The sequence below is a fragment of the Fonsecaea pedrosoi genome (genome assembly GCF_000835455.1).
Source record: "Fonsecaea pedrosoi CBS 271.37 unplaced genomic scaffold supercont1.3, whole genome shotgun sequence".
NCBI lineage: Eukaryota > Fungi > Ascomycota > Eurotiomycetes > Chaetothyriales > Herpotrichiellaceae > Fonsecaea > Fonsecaea pedrosoi.
The window spans coordinates 2,862,490-2,885,786 of record NW_013550613.1 but is presented as its reverse complement, the minus strand read 5'-3'; the positions used below and the strand labels follow the sequence as shown (position 1 = coordinate 2,885,786).

The following is a 23,297-nucleotide window of genomic DNA, read 5'->3' as shown; positions in this document are numbered from 1 at the left end:
CGAGAGTCTTCAGCTTATTTGCTTGCTTGTTTGACCTTTTGGTCCCCTTTTCCCAATCAGCAATTCGGTGGCACTTGTCACGCTGTGATCCGTTGCCTCTGCCCTCGTTGCACAGCCTTGTGTATGCCCCTATTCAATCTAACCCTCGCACTCCGTAGTGCTGGTCCGTTTCCTCGCACAGTCGCAATTCCACCGCCTCCGGAATTCGTCCCCTGTCAATGTGCCCAGCTCCTTCAGAGCCCTCTGGCTCGCTCGGACTCTGACGTATTTCGCTCCTCGTCCTTTGGCCACGGCCACCACGTTCCTATGCACGATCCAAGCTGCGTGCATCACCACCCCAGACACAGCTTCATCGCCATTTGGACCTCTCAATGTGTCGTCTGGGTCGTCGCCTTGTTTCTTGTCTCTCAAGGCGTCTGTGGTGGGCTCCACCGGACTTTCCTGGACAACGAGCGAACTCTTTCGACACTGGAATTTTTGGTCAACCAGACAACGGACGTACGTGGTTGGATGTCGATTTGCAAAGGTATCGTAGGCCTCGATATCCTCAAAGAACCATTTTACATGCTTCTCAAAGAAATTCTCAATTTCGCGATAGTCGAATCCCGAGTCGACGAGCACAGCGCCCAGATAACTCTCGACGAGGTCAGCCAGGACTTTTGGTACGTGGCCTCCAAATGCCACCCGGGTCCAGAAATCGCGGTTCACGTCCTCCTCTTCCCAGGCATTCTGGACTTTGGATGCATAGCGGGCTATAACATCGTGAACACCGATGCTAGAAGCGTAGACCAGTTTGTGGAATCCCAGAACAACCGCCAATGCGGCGAGGAATTTGTTCGACACCATGGCCATTTTGTGCTCGGTCAACCATTGAGGACCACGAGTCGTGTTTGTGGAAAATAACCACCACACGCACACCCAATCCAAGCAAGCGTCACCCAGAAATTCAAGGCGTTGAAGGTCTTGAACTGGTGAGAGCTGGTCCGAGGAGTGAGTAAATGCCGACCGAGCGAGACGTGGCTGTTTGAAACGATAGCCGGTAGCTTCAAAGACTTTGTCCGCAATGTCATTTGCAATTGGGTCGTTCAACTCTGCTACCCACTGCGCCGGCTTGTACATTGGTAGGATCTCTTTCCACGAGGCGATGGCGTGGTCTGGATGTTCCACGAGTCTACTGATGGCCTTGATCCCGAGGTCGAACTTTTCCTCAGCAGGCAAGTGACGACTTGTCATGATACATGCGCCGATAGTGGCTTCGCAGACATCAGCTATGGTCTTTTTTCCCAGCGCATGCTTGCGGTGCCTGTCATTCAGTTTGATGATTCGACCTTTCTCGAGCTCCAAGAATTCAGGGTACCAAGTGTCACGCCAACGCTCATCTGCAGAGCGGATGTAGCGAAAAAGTTCGTAGTGCGGAGAAGATGCAGTGTCATAAAGCCGTTGGTTGGAGAGCAAGTCCATACGTTTACAATGCATTCCTTCTTCGTCACATGTGGTGCGGTTGAAGACTGTGATCGTGGTCATCATCTTGAGGAAGGCGTCACCGATGAATTCCAGTCGTTCATAGTTCATGGCCGCTCCCAATTCCTTCCCGTCGAGCTGTGCTCCAACTTCAGCCTCGTTCAGAGTTGGTAACCCGGTTTCATTCCTGTCACTCAGGGAACCATCCTCCTGAGTGAAAGCTTCCAATGCAAGTTCGAGAGGCACCTGGCCAAGGTCAAGCTTCGCAAGAGCCTCCTGGGCGATCAAATATCCCTCCAGTCGATGCAGGATTGAGGGCCACAGGAGACAAGCTTGGGCCACCGAGAACGAGACTCGGCCCAATTCGAGCGGTTGAGGAGCGACATGGCATATGGCTTGCCGCGTTACACCTTTCCGGGATTTCTCCAAGAAATTGCGACCTGCTATGGCAACCTTAGCGACCAACACGGGCTGATTTGGATCGTACGTCCTGCCGGTTGATTGGCCATCTTTTCTCTTTCCTTTCCATGTGCTGTCGGAGAATTCGATGATGCTGCTCTTTAATCTCTTCTGGACCGATTTTGCACTTTCCGGAATGGGATCCCAGATAGATTTTCCTGGCAAGATGTTCCCTGTGAAATAGCGGTATCGTCCGCTTCTTGGGTCAACGAGAAATGCATTGCACCATCTCTTGGTCTGCTTCTCTGCCTCTGCCGCGCTGATGGTCTTTCCCCAGCGCTGACGGCCTTCGACTTGCCCCGCTAAAAGCCCGTCCATGTCAACAACAGACTCAAAAGTCTCCTTCAACTCTCCTTTCGCTGGAGGTGCTAGCCAGTAGCTCATTGAAGTCGATTTCTCGGCGTAGACTTTGTTGAAAACGTCGTGGAACACACCGCGAAGAGTGAATTTCGTCAGTGCTTCGATCTGAGGCGGCGTCACTGCCACCGGGTCTCTGAGACGATTGAACTGGACCTGTTTCTCGATATCATCGTCTACAAAGACAGGAAATGTGGGAATGTCTGGAAGTGGAGTGCGTGTTAGCAGCAGCAAGCCATCGGTGCACCAGGAGGGTGATTTTGGCCCAACGGAGACATGGGTAACAAAAAGTGCGGTTGGCAGCGTCGGCGAGGTGGCACCACTCTCAATCCAGAAATCCGGTTTTACCTTCCTGTCGTATTCGTGCTTGTCGTGGGGGACGGCGGTTTTGGCATTGAAATTGGCTGGTTTCGCTTTGAAGAAGATGCTGTTGAGATATTCATCCACCAGTTGGGCTTTGCGCAACCTGAAAAGGCAATGCCAGGCAGCGGACCGCTTCGCGAGGGTTTTGTTTGTTCGCGCCTCACCCTTGGCGCCCTTGACGGCAGCGGTTCGCTCATCAGCCGTGGCAGGCAATATAACTTTATACCGAAACATGTTTTCTTCGACGTCGATCATCTCCTCGTAGACCTCTGAAGAGACCGCACCCACCTTTCTCAGAGACTCGGCATACCGACTGAGGAGTAGGAGCGAATTCGAGTAGTTGACAAGGACGCCAGCAGAGGTTTCGAAGCTGCGACAACTTGCATCGTTGGCCATCATCTGCTTCAGTTTCGAGCCCTGACCCAATAGGCGATCGGGTGGAAGCTGTTGACAGAACCTCCTTATATAATCATCTTGATCCAGGGCAAAATTGACCTCTGCTTCCTGGGACTGATTGCCCTTTTCGACCATGTGAACAAAAATAGAGCCCTTCATCCGTGCCCGGCCACGGCTCTGCATGTACTGAATTGGTGTTCTATACAAATCAAACCTGATCACCAAGTTGCATTGAGGTATGTCAATGCCTTCTTCCGCGACACTGGTGGCAAAGATGATGTTGATGATTCCTGTGCGGAACTTCTCCATGACAGCCTCTTGGTCTTTCCACGAACCCCTCATATTCGACTCTGGTGTGACACCCATGAGGACGCCGGGTCGTAGGTTCGGGAGAGCAAGTGATTCGAACAGGCTGCAAAGCAGAATCGCCGTCATCCGTTCCTCAACAAATACGATTGACCGAGTCGTAGCTTCACGGGCGAACCGATCCTTGAGTTCGCCATAAAGCTTCCTCACTTTGGGAGATAGATCACAACCCGAATCGACCTGTGGAGCCTTGAAGCGATGGTTTCGTATGATCGAGACGGCGGCGCCGATTGATTTCAAAGCTGCCACACGGCTCTCGGTGTCAGGCATCACCCTATAAGTCTGGGTTCGTTCAAACTTGCGAAGCATGACGGTGGATTCGTGCTCAGAGGTCGGAATAGCGTGTTGCCAGACTCTATCTGCAGCCCACGCGCCAAGTTTCCGGGAAGCCGTGTACGCGAAACGGAATGCCGGCTGCAAGTCCTCAACAAAGCCGCATAAGGGCACGAGTTGTGAGTATAGGGGAGTTTCAAATTCAGCCTCTAGTGGAGGGTACATCCATATGACATCCTCGGCTCGAGGCGCAAAGTCAAAGACGGACAGGTTATTCGTGGTCACGATCTTGCTCTGCAATAACGACTGTAAGTCCTCAGCAACTTTATCGATGTCCCGCCTCGAGTCGACAGGAGATGCCGTCATGCCGAAGATACGAGGTCTGTCCCCTTTCCACTTAACATAGTAATCTCGAATGATTTTCGAGTACGGGTGGTTCTTCTTGCAGTGGTGGGCTTCGTCGAAGATCAGCAGTGAGATCTGACCTATTTGCAGGTTGGACCTCATGAGGCACGAGTCTAGCACCGAAGCTGTGCACACGACAACACTGTTTTCAGCAAAGATTTTGTCCCATTCAACCCGTTCCCACAGGTTGTCCGAGGCCTCGCCGAACAGGGGGATGACGTTCTGTGACAGGTTGATGGAGAGGAACCGGGCCTGTTGTCGAGCAAGGTGGACGCTGTTGACAAGGAAGAAGACGATCTTTGCTGATTTGCCGTGACTTCGATCGATCAGTTCTTGTTGCAGGTAATGTCTGATCAGCAACGCCGCAATGAGGGTTTTGCCACTCCCAGTGTCGAGGACAGCGATTACGTTCTCTTCCTTTGCCCTTTCAAACAGTTCTTGTTGATATTCACGGGCTCGGTCGATAATCGCGTCAGACTGTTCGCTCTTCTCATGGCTGGAGGTCAGGGTCTGGTCGTCGTTGTTGGCGTGAGCGAGGAGATAGTTGTTGAGAGTTACCATGTTGTCCTCTCGCTCGGCATAGCCATCTAGATCGGTCGACTCAGGGTGGAATTCGTCCTCGGAGTCTGTGAGGTCGGCTGGCTGAGACTGATCCAGATGATGTGTAGAGCTGTGGACCTCCACGACAGCGAGTTCATCGGTCTGCGCCATCCTGTCGAGCGTGAAAGGAGGTTTGAGGATGCAAGAGTTAAGGAGGAAATATGGCCCGAATCGATCTCCCCATGATAGATGAGAAGATGAAAAGTGAATTTTTCCAGGGAGTGCAGGAAGAAAGACACGGTGACAGAGAGTTGGGGATGAAGGGCAACGCGCAGGCAAGCAAACGAATTCACTACATGACTGAAAAATCGGGATGGGTTTGTCTACCCGATGCCATCCTACCTCAATACATCAAATCTATCGTTGTTGTAGCAGTCACACTCCCCCTCTAACATGCACTATATGGAAGGAAGGAAGGGGAAGCGCCCATCTAGATAAAGTCCTCTGGCCCCTTAGTTACTGAGATGCCTCGTCTGTGCCAGGGATCATCCTAGTGCCTTTGAGCCGCACATTTCCGTCTGTTCCGTCTGTCTTTTCTTGCAATTTTCTGCCCCCGGGGGGGGGGGGGGGGGGGACCAAACCAACACCCTCCAGACGCACTCCCTCCAAATCCACTCCGTTCTAACGCACTCCACTCCACCTTAGCCAGGGGCCCCTCCTCAATTCCAACCACGCTCACTAGATTCAGACGAACTTCACAGCTGCAATGGGGGCTATCGTGGCCGCGTTCATTGCGGTTCTCGCTCTGGCCAGTGCTCATGGCTCTCATTCGCAAGAGGAGCTCGCCAATCCTGCGGAAGATTGGGCATTGTACCATATGCAAGAAGAACACCGTACGTGTTATCAATCGCTGGTCGAGTGGACATGGGTTTTTGACAGACACGTACAGATATCTCCAACTTTGATCCGGCCTCATTCTTTGCACTCCATGACTTCAACAACGATGGCGCGTGGACACCCGACGAAGTGCGCCGAACATATGGCCTGGACGACGAGTCTTTGATAGCCACGCCCGCCGACGCCAAAGACAGAGCCGTTCTCGACGTCTTCAAACTCTTTGACCCTCATAGCACCGGCCTTATTACCCGTGACCAGTGGCTCGAGGGCATACGATCCGGCAAGAAACTCCCAGACTCTGGACTAGGCCCAGGCCATCACGGCGACGACGAATACGAGTATGAGATCCACCACTTCGAGAAATACCATGACGAGAACACGAGAGAGGAGGATCTGATCCACCCCGAAGATATAGAGCATTTCAAAAAACACGACATGAGGGAAGATGAGGAATATCGGATACTGAGAGAACAACAACAGAGCATTGTGGAGAGGAACATCCCGCTCAAATTTAGGAGACAGCCCTGAACTTTTGCGCAGGCGTTCCTGGCTGGCTACGTGGCAGCTACGTGGCATGGAAATATCTGTAACAATACGCACAAAATAGAACTGAGGTAGACGGGAAAAAAGAGGTTCAGCCATTGGGTTTGATCTCGACATCGAATACACAATGCATGACCCCGGGCGCATATGTCTTGACTTGTTCAACGTGGACGCCAGAAGTTGCGCAAGGCCGTCGGGCTTCTCGCTGTACCAGTCCATCAATTTCTCTCACAATTCTTTCCCCTATGATGTCGATTTCCCGCATATCGACGTTCTCATGGACATGCAGCCATCCACCTGTTCCATCTTCACTCAGGCCTGTGACGATCTTGACAGCATCCTCCCACCTCGATCGCGCCGAAGGAAGGAGACCTAGATTGGCATGTCTGATGTTGAGCCGTGACGCTGTTCCCTCTCGGTTGTAGCCCATCCTTTCATACTCACATTGCATCTCCTGCAAGATCTTCCGTGCCCACTTGTTGTCTCCTAGGAAGGCTACGCATCTGACGATTGTGTCGGCCCCGCCTGAGCGATCACCCCTGGCAATCTCCTCGACAATACCCTTGATGCCTCCCGGCCCTTGCAGACTCCCTGTCTCATCAACCTGGAGTACCAAGCACCGCCATCCGTTTCTCTCGCATCCCCTCCTCAACCCCTCGATGCTCCACGGATTGATGTCCCAGCCATAGACCCGTCGCACGCCCTTTGACAGGTAGCAAGAGGCAAAGTATCCGATGCCGACGTAGAAATCGACCACATCGACGAGGCCGAGCTGCCCGTGCAGTTCAGCAGTTGTCAGGCCGGGAAACCGGGAGTGCAGGCCCAGAATCCGCGCCTTCTCGGAGATGTTCCCGCGGCTGAACATGGTGTACAACGGTGCCCAGCACTGCACGATGCCGTGGTGCTGGGTCGCGCTCGTCCAGAAAGCGGCGTCAAAGTCCTCGGCCGAAGGGTGAAGGATTCTGCCTCGGTGCTGTCGCTCGTCGAGCACGGGTCCCCAGCGACCGTAAACCGGGACCAGGCCTGAGGGATGGCGAAGGACATTCTGTCCCTTGGTGGTAGCGCTCTGCGTCGTGACGGGACCGCGGAAGTTGGTGGCGTCTTCGACGTCCTCTTCATGCTCGACCTCGGCCGCGATGGGCGCATTGATTGCGATCCGCGAGATCCCCATTCCCTTGAACCCTTTCTCGGCGATACATCGAAACAGCTCCGCCTTGTCGTGCTCGTCAAGCGCGTCGTAGAATGCCGTCCACCGCGGATTCTGCGCCGTGAAGTTTGGTGGGAGGAGCAGGAGCGGCGGGTAGAGTGTATACCGCTTCGGCATGTCTGCGATAGCTAATGCTGCGAGCGGCGGGTCATCTCCTTCACCATGGCGAGGAGCTGGAACGAAAGTCGCGTTGTCGTCTGTGGCAGTCGCAGGATCAATGCGACAACGACGACCTTGCCATTCTGTGTAGAACGCTGAAATACCCCGGACCAGTGGATTGTTCGGGGTCTTCTTGTCTTTCCTCTGCTTGGGTTTACCCTCTTGTTGCGACGGGTGATGTTGGTGCTGGTGCTGTGGTCGAGGGCTTGTCATTTCTGCCATTGGCAAACCTTCCGAAAGGGCTAATATCTTTCTCACGGTGAGGTCGTGGTGCCAATCAATGGCCCAATCTCACGCCTCGAGCCGGAGGCTAAGATCCCAATCGAGTTAATTGTCTGTACACAACACATGTAGCCTCATAGGTTCATGGAATCAAAAATTATGACGGCGGGCCCGTACAGAGCAAGGACCCAGGAAAGTTTGCAGGAGATCGACGAGAGGATGTTGTCCATTTATTAAGATGTTTGAGAAAGACTGTAGCAAATCCATTCAAGTTGCGAGGCCGGGCGTCTGATTGGATGACTGACCAGCCCAGACAGCCATCTATGTAACTACTCGGGCGAGATGCCAACGAACAAATACAACCATAAACACCTACAGGTAATTTCAACGAAGCTCGACATATGTACATGTTTCTATCTCTAGGAGCACATATCTTTCCACAACCTAGCTTACTGCTACAGCTGCCTAAGTCATAGATAGCATGATATGCCTCCAGCAACCCCAGTGCCATCACCATCAACACCACGCACACACCAGTACAACTGCTTCTACGATGTACTCTTTCCCAGACGGACGCCAGAACCCAGAACCCAGAATCTTCCCAGTGAAATCCGAGACGCCGTATTTCCAGCTCAGTAGGTCCCGACGGACTCGTATCCTCCCCCTTCCCAGAACCACTTGGGATATCCGTGTTATGCCATTCCCACCTCTCGACCGAGTGGATGGATGATTCTCAACTTCTCCGTGGAACAAATGACCAAGATAAGAAAGAGGCACTCAACGTGGTGAAGCTTTGTGAAGACGGTCGGTTTGACTGATGACAGGTTGACTCTCAATTCGCCCTGTTCTCTTTGCTTGTGCATCAGGTCGAATACAGGTGCCAAACTGATAACCCGCCGTACCCCGGTTGTGGGCTGTAGGCTGTAGGCTGTAGGCTGCAAAAGGATTTTGTATAACGACACTTTGCTAAATCAAGTTGGTATCTGCGATGTTATAGTATCCCAAAGATCGCATCCAAGAAAAATCATGACGCCCTTCATTAAATGCTTTCTCAAACTCCTTGCAAATGAGTTCGGGGCCTTTCCAACGTGGTGAGTTTTCCAGATATTCTCATCCTGCCGTGACACCGACCTCCTTGGCTTGATTGATCATCATGTTCAATATGTCCTTCTCTTCTGGTGAAAAATCTCGTTTTAGATCTGCGTCCGTGGTCAGACAGCACATATTGCTTTCCTCGAGTTGCCAAGCGCCCGGCTCTCGGATATCCCTGGGTTCAATCAGGTAGTGTTCGAATTTGCCAAACTTCTTCTGTTTCTTGTCGGCGAACTTGTTGTCCAGAAGCCAGCCGTTAAACCAAAGTGGTTTGCCATTCAAGTCCAAATGAAGAAGCTGCGGAGAGCAGATAGTGTAGTTCGAGGGCTCCGGTCGTTCCTCGGGTTCGTGCTCTTCGGGCTCTTCAGCGACCTCGTATTCTTCCGTCATCTCTTGCCCATTCTCGTCCAATTTGGGCTGACCATTTTCGTCCATGACCGGCCTCTTCTTTTTCACCATTCTCGGTTTCCTTTCTTCCTCTTTCGGGTCCTGAACGACGCCCATTGTGCCAGCGTCACCTTGATGGAAGGCATAGTCTTGATCTCCCACAAGCTCCCAACCAAGCCAGAAGGTCTCTTTGTCACCTGCAGAGTTCGTTAGTAAGGGTTACCAGAACAGAATATTAGACAAAGCCTACCGTAGACCATGTCGTAAATGCCGACTCTGCCTTCGTCTTTATTGCCGTCTCGATCAGGTCCATTCATTCTCGTTACCAGGAGAAGAGCGATAAAGTGGCGCCATTTGTCTACCACAATCACACCCGATTCCTGCATGTGACCGCTATCGCCCGTCCAAAACCGGCTCTGCTTCACCTGTCTCGAGATCGGTTTGGGCAAAATCTGCTGCAACCACCGCTTCTTCGATTCAGGCATAATTAGACGATCCCTGAAGAAAAGGGCACCAGCTTTCTGGTACGCAGGATCCTCGAACAAGATTTCCGGGTTGACGAAAAACAGACTGTCAGCATCAATAAAGATGACTTCGCGGAAGCTAGAATATAGGATTGCAAATGGCTTTGCAGCCCAACCCGCCAATTTCCAGCCTTCATCGTTGACCATCTGGGCAATGTCCCGAGTAAGCACGCCATCCAGGCTTTCCAGGTCAGAACGGTAGTCCTCAGAGAGATCCGAGTCACCCAAGTACATGATCTCGATCGGCAGTGTGCACCCCAGTTTTCGAAAGGTGGGGATGATCGTGAGCAGGAAAGGAGCCTGATCATCGCCTGCTGTCAGGACGATACCCCTACCCCCCTTTTTAAAATGGGAGTGGAGGGTCATATGATCAGGGAAGTAAGGCGCTGTCCACGGGAAGAGGAGTTGGCCGAACTTGACCAAAAAGTATCGGTACGCCTCGTAGGAGTGGATGGTCTGAGCTAGAGAGGACTCGCCAATGTCGTCGGCCGAGGGCTGGTGCTGATGGTGTCGCAGATATTGGATAACGTCGTCTCGCACATAGCTGCCACCTTCCTCATCGAACGTGAGGTGAAGCTCTTCCCAAGCCTCAAAGAACTTTTTATATTCGCGAACCCGCAGACCCATTTCTCGTAGTTTCTCCTTCCCAGTACCTTCAACAGCGCGTAGCAAGTCTCTGCCCTCCATCTCACCCGGAAGAAGACTGATGACTCGTGCGAGAGCCTTCTCGAATTTCGGGCGTTCTGAGAATGTGCTCCAGTGAGTAGATGGGTTGGTTGAACCTGAATGGCCGGATCCTTTCGGAGAATATGATTTTGGTTGTGCAGCCACATCATCCTGTTTCGAGAGAACAGGCCCTTCATCCGCGGATTCTGGCTGCAGTCGGGTCTTCGGGTTTTGCACTGGGGCCTCAACCGGAGGAGCCTCAAACCTCATCTCAGGATTTGATTTCGGATCTGTAGGGTCGTGCACAATCACATTGTCTGACGACTGCCCTTGATTGGAGGCCCCGTTTGGAGATGCTCGGAATACGGGATCATGATCTGATGATAGTTCCTTCGATCTATCGGGAGGCGATACGATTTGCGGCTGAATCGTCGAACTTGTGCCTCCAGAGGTGAGAAGATATATTAGGGGAATGCATAGGAGTACTATAATAATAACAAGACCCTGCCGTGATCGTAGACTCCGTCGTGTTGGACCAGCATATGGTAGGCCTGGAAAAGAACGCCCTTCCTTCAAGGGCGCATGCCTTGGAGTAAACATGCCTCCAGGAGATCGCATCGGGAGGGGTTTGTTGTGTTGTAGACTGTTTGAAAAATACCCAATACCCAGGATAGATGTTCAAGCCAGATGTCAACTAAGTCGATATTCCCAAAATAACAAGAAACAATGTCGTCGGTGGCGAAACACGCGTTCCAGACGCGACAAAGGGGCAGCCTTTTACCCCTTTACGCCTTCAGGGCAGACAGCCAATAGAAATAATGGGACTAGTCTATGGAATGAGATTAAAAGATTGCGCAAAGATGATCATGATGGGGACAAATTGTAGGATGCAGAGAGATGCAAAGACGGAATTCGTTGAAATGAATACGAATAATGGACAAGGGGCGTCGAGAATCGTTGGCAAAGAAAAACTTGGTCACGAAGCTGAATATCCCTTGCCTCCCCGTGTTTCCATATTAGGACTAGCGCATCTCGGTTGTCGCTTCCCCTTTCGGCTCCACTTGTTTCACTTTTTGAGGCTGCGCCATTTGCGCCATTTCCCCCTTTTTTCCTCCTTCGCATCTCTTCAAAGTTCTTCAATAATTCCCTGACGGGCAAATGAGGTAGGAGGTGGGTGTATAGGGGATGCTAGATGTACACCGCAAGACCAAACGCCCATCTCGTAATCACGGCGCCTCGAATGCACATTCCTTCCGTCGATGACCTGCATGAGATCCCCGCCATTGGGAGATCTGCGGCTAACCCTATACCAAGTACGCCGCTGCGAAGAGCCGCAGGCACTTTGCTATAAATAGCGGCCTCAATCAAATCGATTTGATTGGAAAGTACCTCCAACAGATCAGGCCATTCTCTGTTTCGGGAGCTTGGGAATCAGCAACCACACAGCCAGGCATAATACCAAGGCAGCCAGAATGATGGGCTGTAGCACCTTGACTCCTTTGGCATTCGCAATCGCTCCAACAGCGAACGGCAAGACACATGCACCACTCGCTCCGAAAGCAGCGGCAAACCCCACAGCGGGTACGTGCAGCTTCTTCGGGAGCAATTTGGTAAGCGCCACAATGGCTGCGGGGAAGAGAGGTCCTAGGAAAAAGCCCAGCAAGCCAACCATGACCGCACTGACGACGAAGTTCGGAATGAGCCAGAACATCAACTGGAGGGCCACGCTGCACAACAAGTACACGGCGACCGCGTGCTTCTCCGATCTGAACAACCGAGCGGTAACGAAACCGAGTACCAATCGACCGACGGCGATCCCGAGCCAGAAGCCCATCGATGTGAGCCCAGAGGCAAACGGCGAGCCTTTCCTGACACGCCACATAAAGGTCACGATCCAACCGCCAACACTGACTTCGACACCCACATATATAAGCAGAAACACCGAGGCAATCAAGGTTACTCTTTGCTTGACCGCCTCCAGAGTCTTGCTCTTGCCCTTTGCTCTTTTGCCACGTGGATTGAGCCTTGAAAAAATGCTTTGTTTCTTGTCGACTTGACTAGCGGCGACCGCATTATCCGAGGTGGTCGGAGTGCTTGATTCTGAGGTATCGAGGTCGGCAGTCTGAGGGTGCTCGGCGTTATAGGCCCGACCATCTGCTTTCCAGAAAGTCCCCACAAGAACTATGACCTCAATAAATGCTGCACCCACCATGAGATAGTAAAATTCGTACCACCGCCAGCCCGCTTGGGTAACTAGTGTTGTCGCAATTAGAGGAGCGAGGGCTGCACCAAGACCGTAAAAGCCATGTAAGAAGCCAAGCACTTCGTTTGGATTGGCCATGTCACCAATCCAGGCATTCCTGTAAACATAATCAGCATTCTTGACCCCAGACGATCAGTGACTTTAGCCCACCATCCGCTGTCGCCCAAGCCGTTGCCAAACCCGGCAAGAATAAACACTATTACCAAAACAGGATAAGGCGGATGAACACATATGATAGCTATGGCGCCAGGTTAGTCATGGACGGCATTTAACATGAGCGTACTCACTATAAGCGCACAAATGGGAGGTGCTCATGATCCACGCAACACCTCTTTGTCCATATATTGTATGAATGTAGTTGTTCAAAAGTGCAGACATCGTATAACCCACTATTGGCGACAGAAAGATGAGACTGATAACTGTGTAATTGACCCCGTAGAATGTTTCGAGGTAGGGTATCAAAGCTCCGTATGCACCATCATTGGCACCTAAGATGATAAAGGAATAGAAGGTCCCGAGACAGCGCCACATGTTGATTCTGGGAGAGTTCCATTTCTGTAATTGAGGCGTAGCAGTCGAGGGAGCGGGCAAGGCTCCGGCTGATATGTCCTCGTAGACAGGCGGGCTCTTTCCTGACTCCTCCGGCTGGTGAGATCTCAAGGGCATCTCCAGGACGACCGTGGAGCTTCCACACGACGAGGAATTATTGACCTGCATTCTGCCGGGTTTCGTATGTCTTGGGGGACTTTCCGAAGAGGATCGAATGGTTTGACGCTCAGCTAGATGTGCCTGAAACACGAAGCTGGGGATTCCGGGACATTTAATGTGACTGAGACATAAGATTTCGATCACAGTCTTCTACTATCTTCAGCGTCCCAAAGAAATATGCGGCAAGGAAAACATCCTTTTCATAGAGAAGAAAACAAGTCTAAGTAGATAGATGATCTCACTTGTCCGAGGATCACCCGAAGGCGGCGCGGCGGCTCGCAGGCCCTGAGGAGATGGCGGGCCGATCTTTGCGAAAGGCATATTGGGCTGAATCAGGAACATGACCTGCTGTACTCGGAATTGCTCAATGGGACGTCGCTGAATTGTTCGGTCGAATTATTCATGTCATCCACTTTGCAGGCGTCACCCAGGCGTAGCACTGGCTGGTGGCTGTGAGGAGTGGAGTGATTCCACCACCGCAGGCTATTTGGATACTTGTCATTCTTGGCATTATTACGTCGAAGCAGAAAAGCGGCCATTAGTCAATTACAGCTTGTGTCCTCATGATCCGCCGTTTGTAGCGCGGCGCTGTGGCTTGGCCCCTCACGTGCCATTTAACAGACGCGTTCGTCCACACGCGTGACGCGTTGATGCCGCTCCTGCCTCTCTCACCAATTCCACTCACCTCTTTCTTCACTAACGCCAACTTCTCAACGTGACCATCGACTCATAAGGTGATTTTTACTGTAAGCACCCTTGGTAGATTTCCGTCTACCTTCATGCCGACTCGAGAGAGTTCAACCTCAGTTCTTCCTCCTTTTCCCTACTGAACCTCGAGATCCTATCGCGAAGGTGAGCCGATTGTGAAATGGTAGCCGAAATTTCATGCCACGCCTAGTCTTGTCTTGGTCTCGTCTCACCTGACATGTATGCACTCGAATCTTTCAGCAGAAACGATATCAATTCTAAACGAGTTGAGGCAACCTCTCCCAAACATAAACTTACAAGCACTGAGAAATCCCTCAACACCACCTCACTAATCAGCCACCATCCTGGTGAGTTGGTTGTCCTCGGAATTCTGCGTGACGAAGTCACTGGTAAAAGAAAGGCCACTGATGCCCTGGTGCACCATGCACTGAAGAAAGTCTGTGGCTGCGCCCCTCAACACGTAAGCGAACAATTGGGAGGCTTGAAACAGATACAGAGCACTAGTCCAGGAAAACAGCCCTCAGAGGAAACACCGCAATCTACACTTGCCTCGCGAGAAAGCAGCATTAACAGCTGCGCACGATTCTTCTCTGCTATCAAGCTCAGTCCTCGCTCATTAAGTCCCAGAACAGAACGTGCGAATCCGCGGTGGGAATCATCTTCCGGTTTCCAGGACAAAATGATCCCTGCCTACAACGGCCCGGCCGACAGTATGTGTCATCGCAGCGATCTTCAAGACAAGCCTCGTTCCCAGGCTTGCGCAACTGCTCGTTTAACTATGTCTGACCTCTTCGATGACCGCACGCCTGAGCAGCTTGAGAAGTGCGTTGAAAAGGGCCAAGAGTTGCTGGAGAAGATCAAGCAAACCCTGGGAGAAGTCTCTGATCCAGACGTAAGCCGAATGTCTCAAGCAACTAAGAATGTCCAATCCCAAGCTATCCCTGCCAAAACGGTCATCGGTATTGTCGGCGCGACTGGCGCAGGCAAAAGCTCTATCATCAATGCCGTGCTCGACGAAGAACGTTTAGTTCCGACCAGCTGCATGCAAGCTTGTACCGCTGTTGTGACAGAAATCAGCTACAACAACGACGGAGGTGCTCCATATAGAGCTGAGATCGAATTTATCTCAAGGGACGACTGGCGGAAAACGTTGAAAGTTCTCTTCCAAGATCTCCGCGATCAGCCGGGCCAGATCAACATGAACGAAGACTCCGACTCTGCTGTCGCCTATGCTCAAGTGAAGGCAATATATCCATGGCTAACTAAAGAGGAAATTGACGAGGCACCCATCGAAACATTGATGGAGCATGAGAACGTTGCCTATCTAGGCGCTAAGCTCAGCATTGAATCGAGCAATGCTGACACGTTCCAAAAGGAATTGCAACCTTTTGTGGACAGTAAGAAGAAGACTGCTGGACTCAAAGAACGGGCAGAGCATGAGAAGGAGGCGGAGTTTTGGCCCTTGATTCGGGTTGTCAAACTTTATGTCATGGCTCCTGCTCTAGCCACTGGTGCAGTGCTCGTCGATCTCCCAGGAGTTCATGATAGCAACCAGGCTCGCGCAGCAGTCGCTAAAGTAAGTCATCGACCAGCGTACCTCGGCTTTCTTACACTTTTCATACGAGGTTTCGTTGATATTGATGTCATCGCAGGAATACATGAAACAGTGTACCGGACTCTTGATTGTTGCACCCATCACAAGAGCAGTTAACGATAAATCTGCAAAGACCCTACTAGGCAACTCTTTCAAACGTCAATTGAAGATGGATGGAGGGCTCAATTCAGTTACTTTTGTCTGCAGTAGGTCCGACGAGATCTCGGTCACTGAGGCTCAGGATTCTCTTGATCTGGCGGAAGAGCAGGCTACCATGTTGGCAGAAGAAGGAGATTTATCAAAGCAGAAGGATGTATCCACAGAGCAGATCACAGATCTTGAACGCCGAAAGGATGAAGTTGATGCTGCTCTAGATTCCGCGGATGATGAACTTGAAGTCTGGGGAACGCTGCGAGACGACGCAAGTGTCACCAGGCCCCCGAGAGAATTTCTGAAGCGAAAATTCTCAGAAATGATCAGCCACAAGGTGAATTGGTCAAAATTCACCGAGCCTGGTCCTGACGGTGACCTTTCCCCTAGCAGCGAGGAGTGTGCCGGCGATATCGGGTCAGAAGACACATCATCAAACCCCAGTGACGGTCATATGCAGCCACTTACAGACCACGATATATCAACCAAGATCGCCGAGATCACAAGAACCAAAAAAGAATTGCGCAGCGAGAAGCGCAAGATTGATAAGGAGATTCAAACACTGAAGGCTCAAATTGGAGAATTCGACTCACAGCAGGAGAGCATTTCCGCAGAGATTCTCGCACAGTGTATCAAAGGTCGGAACGAGTATGCACGACGTGTAATTGCTCGTGATTATGCTGCTGGTATCCGTGAACTAGATCAAGAGCTGGCCGACGAAGATGATCCAGAGAATTTCGACCCCAGCATGGATGCCCGCGATTACGACGAAGTGGCTCGCAATTTACCCGTCTTCTGCGTATCTTCTCGTGCGTATCAGAAGTTGATGGGCAGATTTCAAAGGGACAAAGCTCCTCCAGGGTTTCAGCACATAGAGGAGACGGAAGTTCCGGCCCTGCAAGCTCACTGCGTGCACCTGACAGCTACTGCGCGTCAAGCATCCTCTCGCAAGTTTCTTACCAGCTTGTTTCAATTGCTCAACTCTCTCCGTCTATGGGTTGCGCATGGCAATGTTGCAAATACGCTTGCGGCGATGCGGTTAGACCAAGAAGCCCAAATTCTTGAAGAGAGGCTCAACAGCCTTGATTCGGTAAGTTTTCTGCGTAACCAGTAATCAGCGCCTTTGTGCGCATGGAGATTATTCTTACTGACCGTCGCTAGGCCCTGGAAGATGCATGTGGCACAAGTGTTGATGAATTTTCTGACCAGCTTCAATGCAAAGTCTTTGAAGCGTACGCCAGCGCGACAGCGGCAGCGCAAAATAAAGCAGCCGAAATTGCTCGCAAATGGGGATCGCCTGTCAATCAGGAGAATCCAGCCGCAGGAGGTCTTCACTGGTCGACGTATAGAGCCGTGGTTCGCCGCGATGGATGCTTTACGAACCACCGAGGCTGTCACAACTTCAACGAGCAGTTAATCGAACCACTGATTCGACAACTCGCCAGACCTTGGGAATATGTTTTCAGTCGCAGCCTGCCCATCATCTTCAGGCAACTCCCGCTGATCGTAGCTAACAGGATTACCGTTTTCCACGAAGATGTTGAGGGCCACGCTATCCGCAACGGTGTCTCTGCGCTCATTTTCGAGCTGCTCAAGCAACAGATACCCGTGTATAAAGAAAAGATGAATGTCATAATCAAGGATGCGAATAGTTGGGTAACCCAGCAACAACGCACCTTCAATCGGGAGTTTGAACCCCTGATGTCTAACCGTATGCAAGAAGTTTACAACGCTTGCGCCCGTGAGGAAGGCAGAGGGTGCTTCAAACGGATGAGGGACGCAATGGAGCGGTACGTGGAGGACAAGAAGATGGTCATGTTTGATGATGTCGCCAACGACGTCCGCAAACTAATCACGCAGATGCTGAAGGAGCTGAAAGATACTTTAGTCGGCAGTCTCAAAGGCATTTCTGAAGACATCCGGAGAGAGTATACTAATGTGGTGATACGTCAAGAGATCGGACCTGAAGAGCGGCAAGCGATGCGAGACAAGGTTCTTGACATTGTCGACGGTGCCGAACTTGTTTTCGAGCAAGCCCTTGGTCTCAAAGAGGAGTCGACGCTCGAGGCTGGATTGCCGATTCAATGCCAACCAGAAATCGCCGATATGACCCCCGTGGTGAGAGAGGAGCCGGGATGGGAAATCTCACGAGCAACGCCGAAGATGGACTCGGTAGAGCCTGTACACGGGAAACCCGAACATTACATGGAGCTGGCTAATGCGTGAAGCGTCGGAGGATATCGCAGCCTAGAGGTTGAGTTTTGCGACTGGAAGCGGTGACATATATCCCGGCCAATCGACTCTTTTCCTAAGACCAGGATAGGGGGTTGACGGAATGCCGCTGTTCAACTACCTCAGTTTCCCTGAGGCAGAGAGAAAGTCAGTGAACTTCTACAATATGCTGCTGATTGCGGGACTCGGGTCGAGGTGAAGTTCGCTGGCCCTTTCTTCGTTTGGGATTGGGACTTGGGACTTGTATCCAGCGAATGGCATACAATTGTCGAATACGACCTCAAAAAGGAGGGGCGGCTGTTGGGGCTTGCAGTGCTACTGCTGCCACTGTTGTTGTTGCTGTAAGTTATATCGAGGCTATCAGGCTCCGAGGTGCGCTCCGGCTTGGTCGCGTCAGGGACAACGAGAGGATGGCATTCGAATTTCACTAGGCTGGACGAGCATGTCAGCCAGCCAGAGTCAGAGCGGAAAGGAAAAATCTCTCAAATGAGAATTAGGAGAGTTATGAGAGTGCTAGCTAGCTGGCAGCAAACACACATAGTTACATAGTTGAACTCCTCGATCCACAATCGCATTCACTAGTGCTGTGTTTGATATCTCGTCTGGATTCTCAGGTCAAATCCACCAATTTTCTACGGCGGCTTCACATCGAGTCGAGTCGGAGTGGGCCATTGCATCTCCAGCTCGTTCATCTTTTGAAAAGTAAAACCCATTATCGCTTGCCTGCCCTCCCTTCCCTTCATTCCCGCTCGGTATTATTGCTTTTGCAATAATTAAATGTGCTTCCTTCGTATATCACAACGCCGAAACGCCAGCGCTAAATATCACAAGTTGGGTGCACGTCAATATCTGATCCTTGGCCGACTGTAAAGCCTGCTCTTTATCATCATCATTGCGTGGGTGCAAGTCAAAAATCCATCCCCGATGTCCCCATCTTATCATTTATATCAAGAACCCTAGACTCTGTCAGCACGCTGAAACAAGATAGCGGGAAAAGGTAACCACTCACGAGTATTGCTTCGTCAAAGTCCCTTCACCTCCCTTTGCCAGGTCAATGGTAAACACATAGAAATTCCCCTCGCTCGTTACAACCATGACTTGGGGCGAATTGGCACTCATGGCCACCACGCTGCGTAACTGACTCGGTGGAGCACCCGAGCTGGATCGCGGCAGTCGTATCCACGCAAAGTCTCTTGACGGCTCCCACATCTCAGCGACTCCTTTCGGGAGGTATCCTCCTACTGTAGAGGCCAGATTGATTCCTACATGCTGCGACGTCCTTCGGAGGAGACCCATGAAGGTTCCGTTGGGTTTGCGGTTGGCCATTGCAGTTGGGGATTCCGCACCATCCTCCTCGTCGACCGGTTGGTCTACGAGAGTGTCACTACCTTGACTCAATCTCCGGTTTGCGGTACTGCTCATTTTACTGGGTGAAGCAGGTTCCTCTCCTTCTTCCGTTGCCCGGGTGTGTTGTGGACCCAGTTTGAAAATGTGGACAGTCTCTGTGGCCGAGGACACGCACAGCAAGGTCGAGGTTATGTTGAAGGCCATGCTGTAGATTCTGGAAGGCATGGAGCCCCTTCTAAATTGATAGAGTTTGTGTGCATCTGGAACCGAAAAGACTCGAATAATAGTGCCCTTGTCCGACGCTGTGGCCATCAGAGTTCCTTCGTTGTTGAAGATGACACAAGAAAGTGGAGACCGGTGAGCTTCCACGACGTTGATGGCTTCTAGCTTGACGGCATCGAACAGCAGAACCTCTCCGGTGGTTGGAGGGACGTGTGTGCTGTTGGGTGGAGCGTGTGAAGGTGGAGCAAAGGACGATGCCACCGCTTTTTGAGGCAGCGGGTATGCCAGGTAGCAGTTATCTTGGGAAGGAGAAAGGGCACATATAGCTGCAGGGTTTGGCGAGGTCTCAATCGTGTACAGCAGTTTCATAGTCTGGATATCATAAAGGTAGATTTGATCTTCCAGCACAATCACCAGCCTCTTTCTATTCAAGCGTACGGCGAGGACGGCGTTGGGAAAGGTGAGCTCGCAAATTATCAGGTCTCGTTTCGTGTTTTTGATCTGGAGCCTTCTCGGAGACAGGATGAGGGCCACCAGAGAGGTAGAGAAAAGCATTTCGAGGATAGCAACGTTGCCGGCATCTCGGGATTCGAAGGACTTTGCAAACGGTTCGGTGGTGAAGATGCGAAAACCTCTCGAGGTGCCTAGGGGAGTTAGGTTCATGCACACAGTGACCGAGGAATCATGGCAGTCACGTACCTACAGCCAAATGGCTGTAGTCCTGATTGAACGTCACAAAGTTCATAGCCATGGTGAGTGGTCTACGGGCGGCGCTGCTGCTGCTGCTCGTGCTACCGGTGTTCGTCCATGGGCCAGAGACTCTCTTTCGTGACTTGAGCGGAAGAGGCCGCTCCTCCGGATGTCTTGTTCTCGACCTTGCAGGAGAAACACAGATGGGAGCTCGCAGGATTTCCTTCGACAACAAACCAAAAAAAAAGAGGTCGAGCGCTGTGGATTAGTTGCACTTTTGGGTGCGGTGGAGGAGGGAAGCCTCGCTAAAGATCAGGCTCTATGGTCAGTCCAGGGCATGTGACGTCGCGTTTCCCCCACATTATGCGGCTCGCCTGTATTTACAAGTCCAAGTCCATCTCTCTAGGCAAGCACTATGCCATCTCGAAGTCACCACTTCTCAGCTGACGATGGACTTGTCAGCAAAGCCTAACAGACCCTTCCGCATCTGAGTACTACACACAATGGCCGAGGCTATGGATGTCGACGCAGTCCCCCCGCGAGGTGTCAAGCGCACGGCGGAAGAGGCAGGCTTGCCTCCTGAGGCTCCGCCTCGTATCAAGGCATGTTGGATAGACTCCGGGGCTGGGAGTACGCAATCATGCTGACTTGTGCTCTAAAAGCCTCTTGATCAAGATGTCGTCAACAAAATTGCCGCGGGCGAGATTATCGTCGCCCCCGTGAATGCTCTCAAGGAGTTACTCGAAAACTCCATCGATGCTGGATCCACTTCTATCGAGGTTCTGGTCAAAGATGGCGGCCTCAAGCTGTTGCAGATTACCGACAATGGCCATGGAATCGAGGTGCGGTCCTGAAACTGTACAAGGTTTCGGAAGCTGATATCCAACAGAAAGATGACTTGCCCATTCTCTGTGAAAGGTTTACCACCTCCAAGTTGAAGAACTTCGAGGATCTCATGTCCATTGGCACCTACGGTTTTCGAGGAGAAGCCCTTGCCAGTATCAGCCATATTGCCCACCTCAGAGTAACTACAAGGACTGCGAACTCCAGCTGTGCGTGGCAGGCACATTATCAAGATGGAAAGCTTTCCGCCCCGAAACCTGGTCAATCTTCAGACCCGAAGCCCTGTGCTGGTCGGCCGGGAACACAGATCACTGTCGAAGACCTTTTCTACAATATCCCCAACCGTCGTCGGGCCTTTAGATCGCCGTCGGAAGAATATGCAAAGGTGCTTGATATCATTACCCGATACGCCGTGCACCGCGAAGGTGTTGCGTTTTCCGTCAAAAAGCACGGTGAGACCGGTATAGGCTTCTCAGTAGCCGCTGCCGCCACCAAAATTGACAGACTCAGGCAAGCATATGGGGCAAGTATTGCAAAAGAGATCATGGAGTTCGGCACCGATGATTCACGTTGGGGCTTCAGAGCATCTGGCTATGCGACCAATGCAAACTACCATTCGAAACGAACGATGTTACTTCTCTTCATCAACAACCGGTCGGTCGAATCATCAGCTGTCAAGAAAGCTATCGAGCAAACGTACCAGCTATTTCTTCCTAAAGGTGGACATCCCTTTGTCTACCTCAGCCTGGACATCGATCCTGCTCGAGTTGATGTCAATGTACACCCCACGAAGCGAGAAGTCCACTTCTTGAACGAAGACGAAATCATTGACTTGGTTTGTGCAAACATCCGGGAAAGTCTGGCAAAGGTCGATACTAGCAGGACTTTCAAGACTCAGACACTCCTTCCTGGGGTCACACCCATGACGCCAATGAATCCGAGGTTCACGACCGGGGACCAAACTCCTGCTACGGACGACACCAATTCAAGAAGGACCTCAACCTCGAAAAAGCCCTATGAAAATAATTTAGTACGGACTGATTCAAAAATGCGAAAAATCACTTCGATGCTTCCGCCAGCCTTGCAAACTTCAACATCTCAAGACGAGACTGTGACAACTGCGGGCATACGGTACGCAACAACCGATCGAGAACAAGTCCAAATACGCCTCACATCCGTGAAGGATCTCCGAGCCGAAGTCCGTGATGCAATGCACAACGCACTGACCGAAGTATTCGCCTCTCTAACCTACGTCGGTGTTGTGGATAGCAACAGAAGACTGGCAGCCATCCAGTCGGGCGTCAAGTTGTACCTTGTTGACTACGGAATGACATGTAACGAGTTCTTCTATCAAGTTGGTCTAACTGACTTTGGCAATTTTGGGCTCATCCAGTTGGAGCCTGCGCCTAGCCTGAAGGAGCTTCTAGATATCGCGGCCGAACATCAGATCTCGATCGACCCGACCTGCGCAGGTCTGGACAAAGACCAAGTCGTGGACAAGGTATACGAACAGCTCATGAAAAGCCGAGCCATGCTAGCGGAGTATTTCTCCCTCGAGATTTCCGAGGACGGCCATTTGCAGACGATCCCACTGTTGGTGAAAGGGTATACGCCATGCATGGCCAAATTGCCCACGTTCTTACTGAGGTTGGGCCCTTACGTGAACTGGACCGAGGAGGAAGGCTGTTTCCGCACATTTTTGCGGGAGTTGGCCAGTTTCTACGTGCCCGAGATGCTGCCAGCACCGAAACCGAATCAGCAGCACACGACAAAAGGCCAGGACAAGGCGAAGCGCGGGGAGGACGAGATGCAGGATGGGGGAAGCGAGCCAGAAGCTCCTCACAATTCGCCAGCGCGAGACGACGATAACAACGACAACGATAACGACGGAGACAACCCCGATGAAGCCACAGAGAAGAGAAGGACAGAGCTTGAACACGCGCTCGAGCACGTCCTCTTTCCGGCCTTTCGGTCAAGGATCGTGGCGACACAAGGGATGCTCAAGGGCGTCGTCGAGGTGGCGAACCTCAAGGGCCTGTATCGCGTCTTTGAGCGGTGCTAGAAATATAGAATAGAATCAATTTTGTTCTTTCATTCTCTCTCTCTCTCTCTCTCTGTCTCTCTTTTTCTCCTCTCACCCCTGACGCCTTCCTCGCCCAAACTCCCCACCGTCATCTCCCCTAACACATATAAAAAAGAATCGACTCCACGGATTAAAAAAAG

General features: G+C 51.6%; 8 protein-coding genes across 8 annotated transcripts; 3 read left to right on the top strand and 5 right to left on the bottom strand.

Annotated features, from left to right (window-relative positions):
* Positions 1–138: 138 nt before the first annotated feature.
* Z517_04961 (uncharacterized protein) lies at positions 139–4,791 on the bottom strand (the record flags this gene model as incomplete). The annotated part of the gene is made up of 1 exon (XM_013430289.1): positions 139–4,791. The coding sequence occupies one exon, from the start codon at positions 4,789–4,791 to the stop codon at positions 139–141; it is 4,653 nt and encodes a 1,550-aa protein (XP_013285743.1).
* Positions 4,792–5,386: 595 nt separating this feature from the next.
* Positions 5,387–6,045, top strand: Z517_04960 (uncharacterized protein; the record flags this gene model as incomplete). The annotated part of the gene is made up of 2 exons (XM_013430288.1): positions 5,387–5,513; positions 5,570–6,045. 2 exons carry the CDS (start codon positions 5,387–5,389, stop codon positions 6,043–6,045), a joined length of 603 nt encoding a protein of 200 aa, XP_013285742.1.
* A 106-nt stretch (positions 6,046–6,151) lies between these two features.
* On the bottom strand, positions 6,152–7,639 carry Z517_04959 (uncharacterized protein; the record flags this gene model as incomplete). Its single annotated transcript, XM_013430287.1, has 1 exon — positions 6,152–7,639. The coding sequence occupies one exon, from the start codon at positions 7,637–7,639 to the stop codon at positions 6,152–6,154; it is 1,488 nt and encodes a 495-aa protein (XP_013285741.1).
* Positions 7,640–8,758: 1,119 nt separating this feature from the next.
* Z517_04958 (uncharacterized protein) lies at positions 8,759–10,917 on the bottom strand (the record flags this gene model as incomplete). The annotated part of the gene is made up of 2 exons (XM_013430286.1): positions 8,759–9,324; positions 9,378–10,917. The coding sequence occupies 2 exons, from the start codon at positions 10,915–10,917 to the stop codon at positions 8,759–8,761; spliced, it is 2,106 nt and encodes a 701-aa protein (XP_013285740.1).
* Positions 10,918–11,716: 799 nt separating this feature from the next.
* On the bottom strand, positions 11,717–13,297 carry Z517_04957 (uncharacterized protein; the record flags this gene model as incomplete). Its single annotated transcript, XM_013430285.1, has 3 exons — positions 11,717–12,677; positions 12,731–12,818; positions 12,868–13,297. 3 exons carry the CDS (start codon positions 13,295–13,297, stop codon positions 11,717–11,719), a joined length of 1,479 nt encoding a protein of 492 aa, XP_013285739.1.
* A 916-nt stretch (positions 13,298–14,213) lies between these two features.
* On the top strand, positions 14,214–17,966 carry Z517_04956 (uncharacterized protein; the record flags this gene model as incomplete). The annotated part of the gene is made up of 3 exons (XM_013430284.1): positions 14,214–15,572; positions 15,649–16,830; positions 16,902–17,966. 3 exons carry the CDS (start codon positions 14,214–14,216, stop codon positions 17,964–17,966), a joined length of 3,606 nt encoding a protein of 1,201 aa, XP_013285738.1.
* A 1,011-nt stretch (positions 17,967–18,977) lies between these two features.
* Positions 18,978–20,292, bottom strand: Z517_04955 (uncharacterized protein; the record flags this gene model as incomplete). The annotated part of the gene is made up of 2 exons (XM_013430283.1): positions 18,978–20,185; positions 20,241–20,292. The coding sequence occupies 2 exons, from the start codon at positions 20,290–20,292 to the stop codon at positions 18,978–18,980; spliced, it is 1,260 nt and encodes a 419-aa protein (XP_013285737.1).
* A 442-nt stretch (positions 20,293–20,734) lies between these two features.
* On the top strand, positions 20,735–23,136 carry Z517_04954 (uncharacterized protein; the record flags this gene model as incomplete). Its single annotated transcript, XM_013430282.1, has 3 exons — positions 20,735–20,837; positions 20,907–21,073; positions 21,121–23,136. 3 exons carry the CDS (start codon positions 20,735–20,737, stop codon positions 23,134–23,136), a joined length of 2,286 nt encoding a protein of 761 aa, XP_013285736.1.
* Between the last annotated feature and the right edge of the window lie 161 nt (positions 23,137–23,297).